The sequence below is a fragment of the Emys orbicularis genome, chromosome 15, assembly GCF_028017835.1.
Source record: "Emys orbicularis isolate rEmyOrb1 chromosome 15, rEmyOrb1.hap1, whole genome shotgun sequence".
NCBI classification, from domain to species: Eukaryota; Metazoa; Chordata; order Testudines; family Emydidae; genus Emys; species Emys orbicularis.
The window spans coordinates 29,363,708-29,385,637 of record NC_088697.1 but is presented as its reverse complement, the minus strand read 5'-3'; the positions used below and the strand labels follow the sequence as shown (position 1 = coordinate 29,385,637).

The following is a 21,930-nucleotide window of genomic DNA, read 5'->3' as shown; positions in this document are numbered from 1 at the left end:
CAACTTCCATCTGTGACATCAGTTACAGTGCAAGACAGCTGATTGTAACAAGTTGGGTAAGAAAACAGGATGTGCCTTCTGCTGGGATGACATCAAGGACCCAGCATTGCATGTGCTGGCAGGTCCCACTCTGAAAGCTCCTGCACAGTCTTTGCACAGACTGATATATTTTGTTTCTTGATTGCGGTGACAGAAGGGGAAGTGTTCTGGGCCTGTGTGTATACAGATCTATTGGGAACATCCTGATTTACACTTCAGATTGTCTAGTTGGCTTGATTATTCTCATAGCAATATTATAAGAATCCAGAGTAAAATGCAACAGCTCAGGTCACCAGATATAAAGCCCTATCATTGATGTTGAGGGAGCATGCCTCAACATCTAACCAATGCCTCACCATGATGCTGGGGCAAGCTGCTTGTTGGAAGTGCCTTCTTTTGGACAATATATAAAACGAAAGTCTGGAAGATGTATGGTCATTAAAGTGCCCATGATACAGGAGAAAGCAACTGTTAAGATGTTACTTCTGGTGTCCTGGCTCACTTCTGATTTGGGTGATTTCATTCATTCCCTCTGAAGCTCCAATTGGATGGGGATTACTCCACTCCCTATGTAGCTTTGAGCGGTCAGCTGCTGTGTTCCACCCCAGAGGAGGCTGCATTTCAATCCTGGGTGAAGTGGTTCCTGGGTCTGGTTTGCAAAGCGCGTTAGGGTCCTTCTGGATAGAGAAATGCAGCTCCCTAGCAGTAGAAACAGGGCAGGAGAGCAAAGGGCGGGACTGGCTTCGAGCATCGCTGCAGCTAAATAACCCAAGGGCAAGTCAGGGGCTCTGCGGGGCGGGGGGCTGAACTCGACGGGCCGCCCCCCCCCCCCCCCCCCGCGAGCAGCCAGCGTGCGCTCCGCTCTCCCCGCCTCCAGCCGGGCTGCGCTTCCCTCCCCGCCTCTCGCTGAGCATTGCGCTCCGGACTCGGCTGCAGGAGGCAGGTAGGGACCGCTGCCCGGCCTCGGGGGTGGGGGGAGCAAAGCTGGCGCCAGGGGGGAGCCCTGCCCGGGGGATCGGGAGCCAGTGGTCCGGCCGGTCTCCCAGCGCCCCCGCCCGCCCGGGCCCTCTCTGGCTCTTCCAGGGAGGGATGCTCCCTGCGCGGGTGCCTCTAGGCTGGGGCACTGGGGAGGAGCCCCGGGGGCTGGGAGAGGCGACCAGGGGCCTCCCTTCCGCCCCGTGCCGTGCCCCGGGGAGACCGCCCAGCCTCGCCGCTTCTCCGTGCGCGGCTCCCGAAACTCAGCCCGGGCTGGCGCTGCCCTCCTTCCGCTGCTCAGCTGCTTGGGGGGTGTGTGTGTGGGGGGTGGGGGGGTTGCATCTTCAGCAAGCCAGCAGCCGGCTGGTGCCTGGAGCAGCCTCGCCCTTCTTCCCCCAACATCGACCTTCGCTTTTAAAACACATCCCTTCGAACCTGTCTGGGAAAAGGCAGGCTGAAAACTGAATTCAACTATATAGCCAGACAACAGATTTCCAAAGGGGTCCACACCTCTGTTCGAAATTGTGTAGGGGTCTGCCAATGATAGGGTGACCAGATAGCAAGTGTGAAAAATCCGGACGGGGGTGGGGAGTAATAGGAGCCTATATAAGAAAAAGCCCCCCAAATCGGGACTGTCCCTATAAAATCGGGACATCTGGTCACCCTAGCAATGAAAAACGGTTGAAAACCTACCGATCCAGTTCATGGGGGCGGCTAATACGTTTTATTAAAGAGCAGGATGGGGGAGAGAGCTCTTTGCACTGAGATATCAGGGTAGAAGTGCCCAGATAGAGACTTCTAGTGAGAAAACTCTGGCCCTGACCAGCGATCCCCGACTGCTTTGATTCTGACTCCCACAGTCCGCACAGGGGAAACCTTGAAACCGATGAAGTGTTGTGCACTTCTTGTCCTGAGTTACTGACCTACTGCACTGGGGCTTGCCTGGGGCTCGCTGGGGCAGGGTCTCTGCCCAGAAGCTCTGGGGAAGATGGAGCTTGTCTATCAGTTCACTTTAGAATGAAAGGCGCTCTAGACATGTAAGAACATCTCAAGATGAAGCTCACAGGAAGTGTAGAGCCCACAAAAGCCACACAGATTAGGGCAACAACCTCAGGTTTGGAATCGAGAACCAATTCCTCTCTGTAAGTCTTGGAGTCACACACATTGACAAACTACCCAGATCATAAGCAAAAGTGGGATGGAGATGATTTTGCTTTCACAGCAGAGCCTCCCAAGTACATGCCTAAAGTGACTCCTGTAGCAATAAGCCCAGCACAACACCCCATTCCTCTAAAGCTGAGGGGGTTTGTTTTGAGGTTTACATTGGTTCAGTCACCTTTTGTAGAAGGTTTTTTTGTTTGTTTTGTTTTGTGTGGTTTTTTTTAGTGTAAAAAAACCTTGCAAAATAAATGTTTGCTTATACCAGGGGTGGCCAAACTTACTGACTCTCCAAGCTGCATATGACAATCTTCAGAAGTTCAAGAACCAGGCGCGACTGCTAGGGTGGCGGGGCTGAGGGCTTCAGCCCTGTGGGGAGGGGGATCTTGGGGCTGTGGTCCAACAGGAGGTGTCTGTCTGGACTTGGGGCTTCAGTCCTGCTCCTGCTGAAGCCCCGAGCGCTGGCAGAAGTGCCCTGCAGGGCTGAAACCTTGACACCCCCTTCCCTGCTGGGCAGAAGCCTGAGGTGACCGGGGGAAAGGGAAAGAAGACATAGGGCCATATGCTCTCCCCCCAGATTTTTGCCAGGATTTTCAGGCCCCCCTCAATCACAAGATGCCACCAGGCCCCCTCCCTGCATAGCAGCTGCTGGAGCTGGCAAGCTAGGCTGTGGGGAGAAGCAGCAGCAAACAGCTGGGAGCTGCAGGGAGAACCGCTGAGGGTAAGAGGGAGGGTGTACCTGGGAGGGGCATAACTCAAGCTGTTTGGGGGGGGAACCTTTAAATTGTGCCCCCCCACTCTCAACAGGCAACCATCCTCTCTCTGGCACAAGCCCCTAGCCCCACCACCATGCCGCAGCCAGGGCAGAAGCCCCTAGCTCCATCCCCCATCTGGTAGGCGGAGAATGGGGGATGCCTGGGGGGCTCCACCAGCCGCACTTCAACTGTAAAAGAGCAGCAGTTTGGCCGTCCCTGGCTTATACAGTAAGAGGCAAATGCTGTCCTCCTCATGGAGCCTACAGTTAAGCACCTGCATTTAACAAATATGCCCAGGTTTATTAGTAACTTCAGTCTGCATTGTTATGGTGAGTAGGGTGGGGAGGCAGATAAAGTCCTGGCTGAGTGGAATAGGTTTGAAGGAGGCCACTCCATGTGCTCTGAGCTGTTCACAAGAGAAGTAAGGTTAATGTGTATTTTAACAAAAGACTAATCGCTGTACAATTGCAGCATTTGGGTCATCTGCCAGTAATGATGCTGTGGTTTTGGAGGAAGTTGGCAGGAAATGTGGCAGTCTAGCATCTGAGGATGGTTAGTTCCATGTAAGAGAGTGACATTTAATAATATGAGAGCAATGTGCAAAAAACTTCAGTTTGAATCTAATTTGTGTAGAATTTCTCGCCCTTAAAAAGATGCCCCTAATTAGCTGACTTTTAAAATAAAGTCTGTGTGCTTTAATTTATTTATTTAGATTTGAATAATAAAGGATGCTCATAAAATATTGAATCATAGAAATATGGGACTGGAAGGGACATGCATAGGTCATATAATCCAGACCCCTGCACTGAGGCAGGACCAAGTATTATCTAGAGTCCATTCCTATAGGCATTGACCCCAGCAATTAGACTTACAGTTGCGAATAGTGGCCACCTTACACATACAAATAATGAATTAGCCACACACAAAAGCACTTTCCATCTCCAGATCCGGTGTTTGCTGGTATGATTAGATTTACCAAGGAAACATTACTGTGGTTTAGTGGAAAGGCATCTCAATTTGGAGGTGCCAGGTGTGTCACCTCTGAAGTATCAAACCCGCAGGGCAGCTTTGTTAACCTACAGTTTTGCTCATGCTCTCACCAGTTTACAGAAAGGCCTGTGTCAGACCAGTGATGAAATGTCTTGCAGCATTTCACAAAGCCAGGAAAATAGACCTAGCTGTTGCCTGAGTCAGTTTTCAGAAGGGTTTTACTTCTGTAATTTAAATAAAGCAACCAAGCACAGTTAATTCCAAAATATAGTTCAGAATACAGACCAAAGAGCACGTTTGTGTTTCACAAAGATAGAGAAAAATGGAAAGTAACAAGCAGGGAGGGTTTTAAGCCATGTGAGGTAACCTGTGCTGTGTATAGTTTGCAGTATCTTTAATGGTTAGCAAAGCTATTAAGGATGCAGATGGAGGTTTCCCTATGGCAAAGCGGCAGGGAATCCAAAATCCCAGTAAATCCACAGTGCTTTGGGCTAGACTTTATCTCTTCCTACCTGAGTTGAACACTCATTGTCAGAGTGGGCTGCTATTCAAGGCTAGCCATAATGAGGGATTGGTGTTCTCCAGAAAGGCATTTAGATTTATTCTACCATCAAACTCCCCCATTTGTTTGTATAGTTACTCTGGGTGCCAATTTGTTCTCCTCTTTTGTCTGTGTTAGATGTAAAAGCAGCAAGTTGAGGACAGTTCAATATTAGGATATAAACCATTTGGTTATAATCCCTTTACAAATTATTATTAAGAGTAATCAAAAAAGGCAATTTCTAAACACTCAGGATATAAAAGCCAAGTAAGAGTAAAATGGAAGATATAGAAAAAAAAGTAAGAGCAATAAACAAGCCTATTTCAGAAGGAAATAATACGTTCAGGAAAACTCATCACTGCCTACTGCTCCTCATCTAGAGATAATACCCAGCGATCTGCAGTCTCTCAAACCACCCTGAAATAATTCTCCATTTAGGCAAATTATTTGACACCCACCATAAGTATCCTTCACTGCACCACTTATAATTGGGGCACAGAGGAAGAAAAGTGTTGGTATCTCCTTCTTGCACATATCCTCTTTTCAATCAGTGATGGTGAAAAGTGGGGGTACAGAATACAAACCTATATCCCCGTGGAAGCCCCACTCTGTGCAAATTTACCAACCTAGCTGGCATCTTGGAAAGAAAGTTCCCTTACAGGGAGTATTCATGAAATCAGGCCCACTTCAACTCCTTTTTTTCAACTCACACCTTTTTGTCAACTGTCTGAAATGGGACATCTTGATTATCACTACAAAAAATTTTTCCCTCCTGCTGATAATAGCTCATCTTAATTAATTAGCCCCTTAGAGTTGGTATGGCAACTTCCACCTTTTCATGTTCTCTGCATGTATATATATCTTCTTACTATATGTTCCATTCTATGCATCCGATGAAGTGGGCTGTAGCCCACCAAAGCTTATGCTCAAATAAATTTGTTAGTCTCTAAGGTACCACAGGTTACAAAGTAGCAGCCGTGTTAGTCTGTATCTGCAAAAAGAACAGGAGTACTTGTGGCACCTTAGAGACTAACAAAATTTTCATGAAGTTGATGGATTTCCACTCCATACGGCTAAATGCAGTGCCTTGCATAATGACAGGTTACAAAGTAGCAGCCGTGTTAGTCTGTATCCGCAAAAAGAACAGGAGTACTTGTGGCACCTTAGAGACTAACAAAATTTTCATGAAGTTGATGGATTTCCACTCCATATGGCTAAATGCAGTGCCTTGCATAATGACAGGTTACAAAGTAGCAGCCGTGTTAGTCTGTATCTGCAAAAAGAACAGGAGTACTTGTGGCACCTTAGAGACTAACTTAGAGACTAACTTAGAGAGACAAGTACTCCTGTTCTTTTTAAGGTACCACAAGTACTCCTGTTCTTTTTAAGGTACCACAAGTACTCCTGTTCTTTTTGGGGATACAGACTAACACGGCTGCTACTCTGAAACCTTTCCTACAGCCATACCAAGTTAGCTGAGCACTTCTCATAGAAAATCCTTCTAACACTTATACCAAGTTGTAGTTTGCCCATGAGTGGAGAATTAGTTAACTCCATCTGAAACCTCAGTGAAAGCAAGTTAGATTATGAGATATACTTTTGGAAGCATGCATGAGTTGGGTGTTACTACAGCATTCCCCAACAAACAAACTAGAGCCATCTCACATCATTAGTGTTAACAGGAAGAGGGAAATGATTAGTAAATTTTTATAGAACAAACATTTCAGAGAAATTTATGTACAATGTGAAAAACTGCATATACCTGTGAAGAATTCAGCATATAACAATACATAGTTAGGTACCTCATCTTGGAGATTACAGATTGTGGGTTTACTTCTACAGCAATATAGCCAGAGAGCTAAGAAGCTAATTCTTACCCTCCTTATATGCTTACTACTCACTGTGATTAAAGTGTGACTAACACCTCTGACAGTGGAGAGGGGAATATGAACTTTAGGCCCGTGACCTTTTGGGAACTATAATTTAGTAATTGATTTGTTTGTAGACACTTATTGGCAATCCATTACAGAAGCTTTCGTGGGTGAATGCCCACTTCGTCAGACACATGAAATGGAAATTTCCACCCACGAAAGCTTATGCTCCAATACATCTGTTTGTCTTAAAGGTGCCACAGGACTCTCAGTTGCTTTTTACAGATCCAGACTAACACGGCTACCCCTCTGATACTCTTCTGGTAGAGTTTAGTCACTGCTGGATTAGCAGGAGAGCAAGCAGGAAAAGGTTAAATGTAGCAGTACTCTAATGGGCAAGAGTTTTAATGCCACCTTTTGCTATAAATTAGCAGATCACTTCTTAAACTGTACAATAGTTTATTTATTTTTGGGGGGCACTTTAGCTTTTAAAAGCTCTTCTATAATATCCCAGCCTCTTGCCAGACCTGGTGTACTGCACTGTGCAACCAAGAAATGTGCCCATGCATACGCGCCTATGTGGACTGGTCTCTCTCTTCTGGTCACCAGAGTATTTGAGTTGTCACCATTGACAACTAATAGTACTAACAGCAATGGAATTGCTGATTTGGAATCCTGAAACTCATGGGTCAAATCCCAGGCAAGACAGATGACCACATCTCATACGCCTTTCCTGACATGCTGCTAGCACTGAAGACAGGGATGTTTGTGACCTGCACAGTCTCTCCTCAAATCAACCTATAAAATCTGATGTCAAACAAAACAAAAGAGGGTGGGTAGCTGTATGTAAACTGAACAGGCCTGGCAGTTTTATGGCCATTACTGGTCTGGGCACATGCGTCAGCAGCAGCGCTGGCTCACCTTGCCTTTAGGTAGGAGGGGGCAAAGTCTACTCATCTGACCACCATACAATGTCACTTGAAGAGGCTGTCGCACAGCAGGAACCTGTAAGAACATGAACCATCTAAGCACACCTCCGTAGTTTCAAGTTAGCCATGAAGGCAGAGGGGCGGAACTACAAGCAGGTTTGTGGAGATAATCTCCAGGTTTGAAGATGTAAGTCTTTTGGTAAATAAAGTTTGTTATCCTCTGGGTGAAACATTTTAGCCTCCTCTTCTAGATGTCTGCTGGCTCTCTTTAAAGAGGTCGCATCAAGGTCACAGAGCCAGAATTCAACTTGGACTAAAAATATGGTTAAAAACCTGCCCATGAGCAAATCTCTGCCACTGCAAAATAAATTACATCCCCCTTCCCTGCTGGGAACACTGCACCAGCCCAGTCCCTAAAACTTTATAGGTCACACTAAGATCCCATAGGATCCCAAATTGGAAAGAGTAAACCAAATGCACACAAGATAACATAACTTTTTGCAGGCACAGTAGGGAAGATTAAATGGTGACATGGCATTTTGCTGAGCTATCACCATTTTAGGTTTCTTATGAGCAATTCATTAAGTGAGTGACATTTACAAATTTGTATGAACTATTGTTTAATTAGCATAAAGCACTCCGGGCCTTAGTCTTTGTTGCCCTACATCTTGTGACCTCATTTACACCACAAGAGTGAAAAAGTGTAAAACAGAATCAAACCATAATTCTAGTATTTTACATCCAGTATACACTGGTTTAAATGACACAAGGTACAAGGTAATGGAGAAACAGATACTCAAGAGTCTATGGCAGGCACTACAAAAAGTAAAATAAAATAAAAATCAGTCTGCCCTCTCCCCTGTACTAAGTGGTAATGTCAGCCCTCCCACTGATGTGTAGTGAAACACTTCCGTCTCCCTCCCAGCCCTGTTATGGGCATTACTGTGCACCAGCTGAGAGCAGAGAACTGGCCCAAGTTAGCCCTCTAGATCTGGAGGGTGAGAAGTATTGTTCCCATCTCTGAACCCTTTCCCTTCGATCTGTTCAGAGTGAAGATGAGCTGTGAAGAGATCCGCGTGTTTGCAGTGACATTTGGGCAAGATTCTTACCTCTACTTTGCAGGTAACTCTTGTCTTTTATATCTGGATGGGGTGTGCATTTGGGGATTTCTGTGCAGCTGACCAGCACTTGCCAGGCAATTCAATCCATTGCTCGGGTTGACTTATGTACTTCTGTAGCCTCCCACTTTGCTTCTCCATAACCGTCAGAGCAATGCTGATCCCTACAGCTTGGCGAATGACAATTTGGCAGGTGAAGCTAGGCTTTCTGCTTGGACAGGGTTCTGGGTCTCTGAGCCAGCCTTCCCAGCATGCTCTTTATGAAGTTAATGGAGCCAAACCTGTTTCTGGAGATTCAAGTGAACAGTCTAAGGGCTTGTTTTCACACACAGTGCTAGAGCGCAGCTGTTCCGGTGCAGCTGCATCACTGTAGGGCTTTAGTGAAGCCACTACTACGCTGACAGGAGGGCTTCTCCCATCGGCATAGTTCATCCACATCCCTGAGCGATGTCGTTATTTTGATACAGTCTGTCGTGTAGACCTGGCTTGAGCCCTCTATAATTTCAGCTATTAAAATGCTGAATTGTTTTTAAATCATTGTTGTTCTGATTTCACTTCAGTATCCTCATAAGCATCAATCTGGAGCACTGCAGACTCAGTACCTTGGTTGATGGGCCACTTGCTGCTTATACGACATCTCCAGAGAAAGGATAATGGGAAGGGGGGATGGTTGTGGTGGAGGTGGGCTTTCCAACTGACACTGGGGAATGAAACTGGTTAGAAAATGATCTGTTGTTTGTATACAGTCTAACAGTTGTTTCTCTTCTCCCCTTTTGTCGCTCGCTTGGAACACAGATGATGAAGGTAAAATTGAAATTTGCTTGACATTTATGACTCTGTACTCCACTACCGCTGAGCTGCTTGCCATTCCCAACACGGTTGGCTAATCTCCCCCCCAACATGGTGTTCATCAGTGTTTGGTAGTGACCTTAACACACGAATGGTGGGCATGGGAAAAACTCCCTCCTTCCTGAGTTCATTAAGTGACTCCAAGTCAAAGATGTTCTGCAGCTGGAGCAGCTCACCTGGCACCCAGGTGGCTGTGAGGATTGGGGAAAGGCCACCTATAGGGTACTCCACCCACTGTCCTTACCTGTATTCAGCCGTCTCTTCTGAAGTCTAAACTGGAAGAGCAAATGCACATCCTGGGCCATCTTCCAATGACGGAACATGGAGAGCAGGGCTCTTCAGTCTATCACATGGAGGCTGCTCCCTGAGCACAAACTGGTTGGTGGGCAGTTTGGGGACGAGAGTAAAGATGGAATCCACTAATCAACTTAAGACCCTGCTGCGATCCACCAAACCCAGTAAGCACCTAAACTCACTTGGTGCCTAAGTTTTTCAGAGTAGAAGGTTCCCTAGATGCCTACGTTTCTGCCTCTAGGGCCCACACTGCTGCCTCCCACTAGGCGTCCAGACACCTACCTCCCACCTAAGCCCCGGAGTGATTCACAAACTGGGAGACGATAAGTGGCTGAGTGCCTCACCCAAGAGGCCCAAGCCAGCTGGCGCCCTCTGAGCACACCTACTGAATCGGCCCCATTCAAAATCCAAGGGAGGAGGAGGTGGTGGCAGTGCTGCCTCTGCCCACTCTATAATTTCTATAATGAAAGAGTCATTTGGCCAGAGAGCAAGAGAATGAGTCTAGCGCCCAGCTCTTTGGACACCCCCCCGAGGGGCAGAAGACCCCGGGGCCAGTCCACCTGCTCCAATCACTCTTTCATTATTTATCCATGGTGGAACAGCTTCAACAGGAGAGATGGAGGGAACCCCACATCAGAATGAATATCCCATTCTTCAGTGGTTAGCGCATCCTCCTGAGAGGTGGGATACCCCTGTTCAAATCCTTTCTTCCCCTCTGTCAGGGAGGGGGGAACTGAACCTGGGCCTCCCACATCCCAGCTGAGTGCTCGAACCACTCAGCTAAAAGTTATAAGGTGGGCACCACCAACCATTTTGTGTGGAACTAGGTCAGGAGACAGGCTAAAGGGGCTTTCTGGCACTCTTTGGACTATGCCAAAGTCCCTAGTTGTTTCTGGGAAGAGTGGAGTTAGTTGTGACTGTCTGATTAATGTATATATTAAAAGGTCTGGAGTGCGACTACTGGAAGAAGGCAACCCACGCCCTACAGCACCAGATCTTTCGAAACATATCTAATCAGGTACTCATGGTACGGCAAGGACCAGAGAATGCTGTCATGAGTGTATTTGAGCCTATGACAGATCAAGAGATGACACCTGGTATGATACTTTTGGCTTCTACATGTCCTATAACCATTGCCCCAGCTCTTCATTCCAGGTACGCTTTTGCCCCATGTAGCTCTTGGATTACCTCAGATAGACCTGAGTTTAGCAACAGTTTCTAGTAATTGTAGTTTGTCCTTAATGCCAGCTAAGAATAGAGCTAAGCTCAGATAAAAGACATCAATCCCCTCCAGAAAAGATTTTGCACATTTTGGGGGTCAGCCAATCTGAGTACAGCTTCACATCACAGAAGAAGCCAAAGATCAGAAGTTCTAGCTGTGGGCAGACAGAAGATCAGGGAATTCCTCCCACCCCCCAGACATTGTCCTGAACCACACCCATGAAAGAGGAATGTGGCTCTATAGCCTGAAACGAAGCCCAGGGACTAGGAAGGTGCTGCAAAGATTTCTAAAGCCACCAAGCTTGGTGGACCTCTGTCACAAGCAAAGTTCTGAATCCCCATTTTGTATTAAGTGTCAGTGAGAAGCATCATTTTATATTGAACAAGCAAGGCAATGTATCTGGCACTAAGAGCAATTAGTCAGTCTCTTTTGGTGTGGATCAGCACCATCTCTACATGTCCCCACTTTTTTCAGTTATTCATTCAGTGCCAGATTTTCAGATCCTATTTACATCCAACATGAGAAGGAAATGCAACCCTCACCTTATGCATGTGCTCCAAGGGATTTGCACACTGACATCACACTCTCTAGCCCTTAACTGTTTTGCCCACAGAAGTCCAATTGAATTTTTGTCATCAGCAGTCACAGGACAGTACACAAAACAAATCCCAGCTCCATTCAGCTGTAAGGAGGGCCATGGACAGAGGCTGCTTGTGGTGGAGTAGTAAGATGCCTGGATAATAAAACTGTTGGAACCCCTTTACGTCTGTTTTTAAATAGCTGTTTGCAAACTCTTTCCGCACAGGCTCCTAATAGTAAGTACTTTGTGTTTAGGATCCGGAGTGCACTTCACCATCCACTATTACGAAGACAACAGTTTTGAGGACGGGATGTCCGTGGCATTCAGCATCCTGGTAGAAAACAAGACTTACTGTATGTACTGCACACATGAAGGTGGGGAAAAGACTGTTCGATTTAGGGTAAGTAACTCCCTCTGTGTCCAGTGTTTGCCTTAACTCAACAGTTACATCAGGAACCCAAATTAAGAAAAAAAATAAAACATGCTAGACAGCATTTCTCAAATGCAGCCACTAGGGGATTTTTCTGCGGCCACAACAGCCTCATGGGTGTGTTACCCGGGGTTCTTTCAACCCAAAGCTCTTGGTAACTTTTACTCTGTGCGAGGAGGTGTCAGGAAATAAATCAGGGGAGACACGGCCGTCCGGCCGATAGATGGCTGGCACAAACAGGACAACACAAGAGTGCTTTCACTTAAAGCTAACCTTTATTTAGGCTCAAGCACTTACACACATCCGCAACAAGATTAGTAAAACACCCCCAACCCTTGATAATTACCAAAGCGGAGTGTGACTCTTGAGTGGCACAGTGGCAGCCCATCTGCCGGTGGGGAACACAAGATGCATCCAGAGGGAGAGACCAGTCCCGAAGAGTGCCCCTATCTCACGCTTTTCCCCCTTATGTATACATTAGTAATAGAATGACTTGTCCCTTAAAGAAAACTTGTCAAGCAAACAGTTCCAATGGGCAAGCAAGAGGCTCCTTCTGATTATTGATTAACCAGGTGTGGGTTTTTCCAGAGCCTGCAGCCTTGAGACCCCAATAGACATTCCTGAGGGTACATCCTGCTCTTTTCAAATGCATGTATCAGCAACTTTAACACAATTTTTACCAGGAAGGATGTGGCGTCAAGCTGCCCTTTCTGAGGCACCCAAAACCCCCTTCCCTCCTGCCTTGGTCAAGCTGAGACTGCTGAATGGCCAATGTACAGCTTTCTGACTAGGCTGTCTTTAACAATAAGCCATAGTGGTTTTAATCACTTTACTGGTTTGCCAAAGTCTCCGCGTACAGGCGGAGATGGGGATGTGGGGGCAAAGCAGCAGCCCCTCCCTGTAGCTTCCAGCTGTTGCTCTTGGATGCGCTGCTTTGATGTTTGCTGGCACCACCAGCAGGGGATTGGTGCCATGCACTGCACAGCCTCCTGGGGACTCCAGGCAGCACATCTTCAGGCACATGGGGCCATGGTGTGTGCTCGGTGGGGGAGGAACCTTCAACACCGCAGGCACCTGGTGAGTTCCCAACCCACCTTCCCCGGGGCAGAAGGGTTTCGGGCTTCAGCTCGCTGGGGCTCCAGGAGTGGGCTTCAGTACCCCTCCCTCCCTGGCTTCAGCCCCGGGGCTCTGGGCTTAAGCCTCCCCATCCCCACCCCCAGTCCCAGTCCCAGTCCAGTGGTGGGCTCTGGACTTCAGCCCTCCCCAGCTCCAGCCCCTGGGACCAGCTCTGGGCTTCAGCCTTGCGGCAGTGGTACTCCAGCTTGGAAAAATTGTCAGAGCAGCCACCAGCAAGAGTTGGTGGCCGCACTCTGAGGCAACCAAAAAATTTGTTATGAGAAACCCTCTGCTAGAACATGATAAACTGTTCTTGAGTTAGAGATGTGAAAACTACAGACAAGTGTCAAGTTTTTGCACTGGTAGTTACTCTGCATATTTCCTCCATTTCAGGAAGAAGAAGTTCCCAGAGAAATTCTGGAAAACAGCAGCGACATCATCTTCATCCAAAAGTCAATTTCACCGACAGACACACAAGCATTCAAATTTGAATCTTCACTAATGCGAGGATACTTCTTGGCCTTTCAGAAAGGAGAGAATTTAAGCAAACTGATTTTAAAGCGATGTGATGAAGACCGTGTGGATGAATCCACACATATTATTGTCCCCTAAATAAACTGATTTGATAACGTATCATACACAAGCAATTTCTTGGCCATTTTTATACAACTTTTATTACTATCTCTATGCTAAACTGTGTAACCCTTCTCTGTAACCACTCAAACACACAGCCGCCGGACACTGAGTTAAGTTCCTCAGGGTTGGTGCTGAGTTTATTGGCTCCAGGATTGATACTTTTCAATTCTTAGCTGCAGCTGAGAGCAAATATAGAAACAAAATAAACTGGTGGACACGGAGCTTAGGAATTCTATAATCAGCGAGATTAATGTCTGTTACTAGTTACAGCAGGGCTTCTAGGGTAAGGCTGCTATGTACCACAATGCCTTCTCCAAAAAAAGCAAGTCTTTGCATAAGATTGTCATTGCCAACTTTTTGAATTAAGTATTAAATTTGGAATTAAATGAACCTTTTGATTTTTTTTTTTTTTTTTTTTTTTAACCAAGTGTCCATTTGTGTCTCCCTCTATCACAGCATTTAAAACTGAAGTAGATTTTGCAGACTCCCATGAGGAAGACTCGCTGTCTTTCTATCCATCTGTGCCATAACAGGATGGGTCTCGGTCCGGGTCCGACAGACTCCGTTTTGTACTAGGAGCTGACCACATGGCTAACCTGGTCAGCCTAGGCACATAGCTAAAGGGGAAGAAACTGCATTTAAAAAGGGGGTGTTATCAGAGGCTACATCTCCCCTACAAGGTAGGGGTGTGATTTCCCAATACTTGCCAAAGCTAGCGCACAAGTACAAATAAGTAGTGTAGCTGCAGCATCAAGGGCAGCAGCAGCATGTCTTAGCCATGCTGTGTACAAACACTCCTGAAACCCGCAGGTACGTACTCAGCCCTGCTACCCTAGCTAACACTCATCAAGCTACCTAGCTCGCAGTTAGACATAGCCTGAAAAAGGTGGGCTGTCCATCACCATATATCAGCAGGAGGGACCCTGCCTAGCCTAAATGCTGTCCCAACCTCAGACTCCCAGAAGGGTGGAGGTCCAATTAGGGGAGAAGGCATCTCAGGACTTTTATTTTACTCGCTCTCTGGTGCTTTATAAGAGCGTTGACTGTTAAGAAACTTCTTGGCTAAGCCTGTGCTCCTTGCTTTCCTATCACACTGTCCCCAAAAGGGTTAAACTAGAATGCAGAGTGCCCACAGCTAGGTAGAAGTGGGGGGAGGGAGGGTGTGAAAATGGTGGGAGGTCTGAGACCCAGGTGCAAGGTCTGAGGCAGCTGGACTGCAGAGTGCCACATCCTGAGGAAGGGGTTAGACAAGAGGGCTGAAGCTGAATGTAAACTCTACACCAAAGAGCTAGAAACTGGGACTAGACTCAGCCCAGACCCAGTTGTCTTTGGAGTACACTTCTGACACACCTGTGACCACACGGCGGGAGACAGGGCTAGGCTGCAGCACCACCTCCACTACTTAGGGCTAGTCTACACTGGGCTTGTGTAGTCGCGGCAGAGCACTGGGAGAGAGCTCTAAAAAACCCACCTCCATGAGGGGGGTGACTCCCAGCGCTGGTGCACTGGCGCTTTACAGCGCTGAAACTTGCTGCGCTCAGGGGGGTGTTTTTTCACACCCCTGAGCGAGAAAGTTGCAGCGCTATAAAGTGCCAGTGTAGACAAGCCCTTAGTGACAATAACAAACACTTTATAAAAGGCTAGAAATTTGCATCTAATGGAATGGGGGAGTTGCCCCCCCAAACCGCAGGCATGGAATTTGCCCCTCCACGCATGGCTCCACTGGTGTGACTGGAGCTGCACCCCCAAATATAGAAGTCAAACTACACCTATGGGGGACAGTGAGTGTGAATCAATTCAGAGCAGGCTCTCACCCCTATCTTTCACACCAGCCTCAAGAACACAGCTTGGGCCCATTATCATTCAAATGTTTATTGTGCAACAGTTGGCAAAGATCCCATAAATGACTACAGATGACTCATTTCTAGGTCTATTGCATCCTCCCAAGCAGGAAGCCATTATACTGACAAGTATCAGGGGGTAGCCGTGTTAGTCTGTATCCACAAGAACAACAAGGAGTCCGGTGGCACTTTAAAGACTAACAGATTTATTTGGGCATAAGTTTTTGTGGGTAAAAAACCTCACTTCTTCAGTTACTCCTTGCTGTTGTTATACTGACAGGCAGTCAGCAGCAGTCACTCTATTTCACACAGGAACATCCATATCTGAATTCTTATCCTGACACTACCCTAAAATGCTGAGTAGATTCTAAAACAAATGAGATTTAGACCTTGTGTGTAAATCTTAGTAGTCAAGAAAGGAATTAAAATTTTAAAACCAGCTTGGGTAACATGAAACAACTTCATATTTCCAATTATTAGTTAACGAGACTGACAGTAAAAATAAATGTAGCCAATTTTCTTGCTTGAAAAGTCCCGTATAAATGCCCCCGGCCCTCTATTAACCTGGGCTTTGGAAACCTCTACACGGCCACAATGAGCATGTAAGTCAGAGGAGATCACTTTCTTTCCTATTTATTAACAAAGAAATAAGTATGATTTTGCAGAGAGTTTGAAATCCACATAAGATGGCAGAATATGGCCCCTCTTCACATAGGTTGGAGGGGTTTTTTTTGTTTTTTTTTTTTTAAATAAAAGCGTCAGACAAGAAATCACAGAGGGAAGTGTTAGCAGAGGAGTGGCCATCTCAAACCCTTTTACATTTTATTAAGAACAAAGTGCCACGTTAGCATTATATTATGATGGACCCCCCTCCCCCATTTCTGAGTGATACTGGACATTTATTTCCATTGTCAAAACATTTGTGTCAAAGGTTTTGGAAAATATTTTCCTTTATATCAAATGCTTTGTTTTCAAGGGGCTTTTTAAAGCCAGACCATACCAACTTTATTTTTGTTATAACTCGCTTTGCTGGGTTTACTAAGGCAGAAATAATTTTTACTGGAAGTTTTAGCTAAACAGAGATATTCTATGCTGGAAGCAGCAGTTTGAGGTGAACCCTCAAACTGGAGTGCCACTATCAGTGACCCAATAAATATGCTTTGATGATTATGGAAGAGGAAAACTATACAAGCTACAATTATAATAAGTTTTGAATACATTTAGAGCGGTTTACAGACAGGATAATTTGAACAGGTTATTGAACAGACACAAATGTAACTAAAAAAAAAAGAGAAGGTTTTGTTGCCCAGGACATCACACCCTTGACAGTTCCTGGCATCAGAAAGTCAATGATGTAGCCATTTAAATTACATGCCAATGTAGAATAATGTCAAGGTTACTTGCAAAAAAAATTCCCGAAGAGGAAGGAAGTTTGGAATGAAACCAAAGATTTAAACAAGAAGCAGATAGTGATGAATTATTTGCTGTTTGAATTCAACACTGTCTGTCCCCTGTGGAATCACACAGGAAAAGCGGGTAGGTGGGTCGGTTATATTTTCTCCATTAGAGAGAATGCTGCTGGCAGAAACAGACAATTTCCATTTGAACCGTTAAACCGCACGCAGCTCATGAGTCCTGGAAAGTAAGTTGCACTGAAACAGTCTTTCCTTCTGTGTCTAGGATGGTTTCTAAACAGAGGATAGTCTCAGAAACAACACTTAGCACTTATTCAGCACTGGATCTATTCAAAACATTGCATAAACAATGTCTTCTTCCTAAAATAATACCTTCTTCAAGACAAAGAGTGGTGAGAAGATTTTAACTGTTTATAGCGGATAAAAATGACTGCCAGAATCACAGACACACCCAACGTTTGTAAATTCTTTATTGTAGATTAACAAAAAGTCTTCCTTTTTCACACTGACTCTCAGGGCCCACTCAGAACATTATGTGAGGCACCTTGTGTACAATTCACTAATTGTAACATTAGAAACAAAGGTTGAACCTTCCCACAGCCAAATTCATTTTACAAAATGGGAAATTAAACAGTAATTACATTGCAACAATCTAAACAATGCAGCCACTGAAAGAGAAAAATGAGTTTCAGCCATCCAAGATTGTTCCTGATACAATAAACTACTAATTCACCCCCAATTACACTGCAGCTTCATTAGTTCACTCTTGTCTGAATCCAGTTCACATCAGCCTAACTCTTCTCTTCTGGCAGAACCCCACTTCCAGCCCATTTTTTGCTACTGATATTGGTTTTTGCAATAAGGAGCCAGCTCAAATTGTAGATTTCCAGATGACTTGGCATTGGGATTTCTACCCATGCACTATGTACTCTTAATTACTGTTTTTCTCTCATTGAATGATTTAGTAACAATATGATGAAGCAGAGGCAGCAGTGAACAATCATGTTTTGCCAGCAGTTTGGTTGCATCTCAGAGGCTCCACAGCATAGCCACAGCCTTGCAGATACCCACATCATGATAGTTGAAGTAGCAGAGGCCTGCAAAGGTCACAGCTGAGAGTACATACAGACCTGTATTGGCCAGTTTAATAGATGTCTCCCCATGGACATAGTCAGTTATAACCTGCCCAAGACCCCTACAAAGAGAGAAAGAGAAACATGCTGAAAAGAGACCAGAGCAATCCCTAATCAAATCTGGCTGGCTCTCCTGGCCATCATCTATGGAAACTTTCCCTGCAACTAATGCCCTTGTAATACTCACATTTCTCAGTCTGCATATCATCTCCTAAACTGAGCTACGTGCCTCCACTACTCAGAGGCTTTTGCTGGAGAAAAGGACCCACTTCCTACTCAGCAAGCAGCTGTAGGCACTCACCGGACGTTTGTGCTGACTGGTGATTTCTGAGCCAAATAAAACTTGGCTAATCAACCCTTTTAACAGTATCTAGGAAACAGGCAGATAAGAGCTGTTCCGTTAATAAGTAAATTTCACTCCCGGGGGCAGAGGACAGTGAGAGATGCTGTTCCACTAGAGGAAAAAAATTAGAGGAAACACTGTGCTTCCTCTACAGTCAGGAGAATGCTAGATCCCAGTCTCTTCTCCCTATGTACAAAGGATGCCAGGCATTGGGACACAAACAGGGAGCCTGGATGATCTCAAAGACTCATATTAGGTCAAGAAGTTGGCAGACCCTAGAATTCTCCTGAGAATGTCTGAATGGTGTCTATGGCAGTCAACACTTTGTTCCATATTTAAAGTTTTCCCTTGTCCTCCTGTTGCAGGATCTTATTACACTGATGTGGCACCTTTAATGCCAAAGGCTAAGCAACATTAGCCTTCTGCACTGCTAGGTTCACCTTGTAAAATGTAAGACTACATTTCAGAGACACGCTGGGAAGTCTTTGCTGGTTCCCATGATTTGTCTCCACATAGTAAGGAGTCTGAGAAATCTCTCAGATTCAAACTAAGGAACAGTAACAGCCCTAAAGATCTAGCAGGATTCACTATGCTAAAGCAGTTGCCACTGGGGGGCGGGGAAGAGATTCCTGTTTTACCAGATGGGCATTTTGGTAGCCCTGGGTCACCAAAAATATGGCAGGAGGTAGTGAGAGGAGGGCTATAATTCATACAGAAGAGGAGGTGGGGAAGTCAGGAGGCTACAATCCACAGAGAGAATCAGAGGAAGTGCAAGGGGCGACAACTCTCAAACTGCTAGAGCAGGGGTAGGCAACCTATGGCACGCGTGCCGAAGGCGGCACGCGCACTGATTTTTAGTGGCACTCACACTACCCGGGTCCTGGCCACCGGTCCGGGGGGCTCTGCATTTTAATTTAATTTTAAATGAAGCTTCTTAAACATTTTAAAAACCTTATTTACTTTACATACAACAATAGTTTAGTTATATATTATAGACTTATAGAAAGAGACCTTCTAAAAACGTTAACATGTATGACTGGCACGCGAAACCTTAAATTAGAGTGAATAAATGAAGACTCGGCACACCACTTCTGAAAGCTCTAGCACAGGGGTCGGCAACCTATGTACTGCCACTGGGGGGGGGGGGGTCTGAGTGGTACCTATCTGCACCCTTGGCTGTTCTGTATAAAGCCCCATAAAACACAAGGAGAGCAACTATGTATCCACAGGCAGCCCTATGACTGCACCATAGATAACTTAACCTCCGACTGTTTTTGCTTTGAATGGCAAAGTCAGCCTATAAATATTACATGCCAAAGAAGCTTGGTCCAAGATCTAAGTGACTTCAGGTTTCTTGTGCAAATAAAGTTAGATGTTTGTACTGACACTCACTTCATCAATCATCATGGTTGGCCTGTCAGGAGAGTGTGTTTTGCATGTGGTTTACAACAATACTTTCTGAGTAGAGATTTATACCTGAAGGTCTGAATGTATGAAGGTGCAGTGCAGAGCCAGGACGCAGGATTTCAGCACCCCCCCAAAGTGCCAAGTGAGAGCAAAGGAGAAAAACCAGAGGAAAAGTCTGCAAATGCTGGAGTTTCAGATCAGCCATTAGTATGGGCTCTCTAGTTTGTCACTGGGATTACAGTAGCCTAAAGAGTCTTCCCTTTTTAAATTGTCCTAGCAGCAATGATGCACTTCAGGTCCAAAGCAACGGCTGCAAATGTAATAAAATCTCAGCTCCACAGGAGGGGATGAGGAGAACACCCTACAGGGGTGCACAGGAGTCTTGCACATTCCTACCTCCAGCCATCACAGAAGAAACAGAGGGATGGCATGACTGACACACCCAGGTCACCAGCACAACAAGCCTGCTGTTCTTAGACATCTTAGTAACTGAAAGTTCAGCTCCCCTACAGATGTCTAAAAAGCGTAAGCCCCTGCAACCTTTGCTTTGGAAGTGGAGAGTTTCTTACTATCAGAGAAACATTTTCAAACTATGAACTCCCATGTGCAAGGGGAGAGTTTCATTTTGTGGCCTTTCTCCATGAGTTATAACAGATAAGCCAGGACAAACAGCGTTTATCCTGGAGCAATAGGGAAGTAAAACCGAACAAGTTGGCTCTTGTTTTTTTTGCTGGGGAAAACCCCTAATTGTCTGCACAAAAAAGGGTTTTTTTATTGTCGACATACAGTTTAGAATTTACTGTCCTACTCTTTGCAGAGTCACCACAAGATAGTCACGGAAGAAATGTCAGCATTTGCATATATTTTTACTCACGAGGAAACTCAGACAGTACAACTCAGGATCCTCCTAGAAACCATGCCATGTCATATGTAATATCCCCTAAAACAGGAACCACCACTGTCCGAGTGAAAGGCTCACACACGCAGGATGCAGACACCTCTGCAGAAAAATTCTTAAATCTGGCTTCATTTCAAGACTTCCCACGGCCCTGATAATTTTATTTTGTGAAAGAATTCCCAACAGTGGTGATGTTTCAGAAGAGCAGCAACTAGGCAGGACCCAGATTTCACAGCTGCAGGGGGAGCTTCTGCCATTCAGCCAAGTACAGGGGTCTGGCACAGCACTGAAGACCTCTCAGTAAATTTCGCTTACATTTAGAGAGCACCTTTCAACCCAGAGAATCCCAAAGTGTTTTTCTAACTGATATACAAGCGATACCTAACAATTCACCTTAATTCTGACCCTTGGGGAGTTGTATGCCATGTTGTTGCAACCGTGTCAGTCCAATAAAAGATATTACCTCACTCACCTGGAGAGTTGAGCAATCTGCCACTTTCTAGACATCTGGCACACCATAAGAATGGCAACACTGTCAATTAGGCCTACTACACACCTGTGGACCTCCCCAACAGGAAGAAGTGAACAGAGCAAATTCCAGTGTATGGGGAAGATGACTAAACAACTACAGTCAATCGGTTGCAGTCAGCAAACAGATATTTCACATGGGCCAAACAAAACACAAACCTACAAACTTCAGGATCTCAGCCTCATAAGTTCAAGATGAGTGATCAATAAGTCCTTCACTATCCATGGACGTCTCACTGATGAGCTGCCAAGCCTGAACTACATCACAGAAACCTGGCAGACTGATACAGCAGTTTCAGTGTCATCTTCCCTTGCTTCTTTGCTCCTCTCCCCCTCATACTCTCTTCAGCACAGCATGACGGAGGACAAATCTGGAGATGAAGTAGCCAATCTACTCCCCTCCTGGCTAAAAAGTAGGAGAAGCTCTCTGAAGCTAAAGTCCGCTTCATCTGCAAAAAAGAGAGACTATACTAACCTGGTGATGAAAGTCGGAAGACTCATCATCTTGACAGATTTCAACATTTGAATGGATGACCATGTCACTAAAACAATCACCCAATGTCTCCTATTCAAACTTTCCACCGTAGGTAATTTTTGGATGCATGCATACACAGCCACACCATGGAATGAGTATGACACACACACACTCATGTCTGACCTCCAGGTAGGGAAAAAAGCTTTCTGTCACAAGGCAAGAAACCACCACAACCAAACCCGAGGCCTGAAAATTCTTGGGATCCTGCTAAATTCTAAAACTTAGAAAACTCTACCATGCACCCTAACCCAGGCAATATGCCAACCAATATTAGAATAAACCACTGCTTGACACCAAAGACTTCACAGTGTCTGATCCCCTTTTCCT

The 21,930-nt window shown here is 45.6% G+C and overlaps 2 protein-coding genes across 2 annotated transcripts in view; one reads left to right on the top strand and one right to left on the bottom strand.

Moving 5' to 3' along the window:
• BCO2 (beta-carotene oxygenase 2) overlaps positions 1 to 21,930 on the bottom strand; it is a 93,482-nt gene that overhangs the window by 63,441 nt on the left and 8,111 nt on the right. The gene's annotated exons all lie outside the window — the stretch shown is intronic.
• IL18 (interleukin 18) lies at positions 914 to 13,502 on the top strand. The gene is made up of 6 exons (XM_065417192.1): positions 914 to 982; positions 8,307 to 8,380; positions 9,172 to 9,180; positions 10,464 to 10,616; positions 11,576 to 11,721; positions 13,261 to 13,502. The coding sequence occupies exons 2-6, from the start codon at positions 8,314 to 8,316 to the stop codon at positions 13,477 to 13,479; spliced, it is 594 nt and encodes a 197-aa protein (XP_065273264.1). The 5' UTR covers positions 914 to 982; positions 8,307 to 8,313; the 3' UTR covers positions 13,480 to 13,502.

What these genes read in the sequence shown, in the direction of transcription:
- IL18 (XM_065417192.1), top strand. Translation starts at nt 8,314, where the DNA reads ATGAGCTGTGAAGAGATCCGCGTGTTTGCAGTGACATTTGGGCAAGAT. An exon ending in AGATCAAGAGATGACACCTG is followed by an intron (nt 10,617 to 11,575) that starts GTATGATACTTT and finishes CTTTGTGTTTAG; the next exon opens with GATCCGGAGTGCACTTCACC. An exon ending in AAAAGACTGTTCGATTTAGG is followed by an intron (nt 11,722 to 13,260) that starts GTAAGTAACTCC and finishes CCTCCATTTCAG; the next exon opens with GAAGAAGAAGTTCCCAGAGA.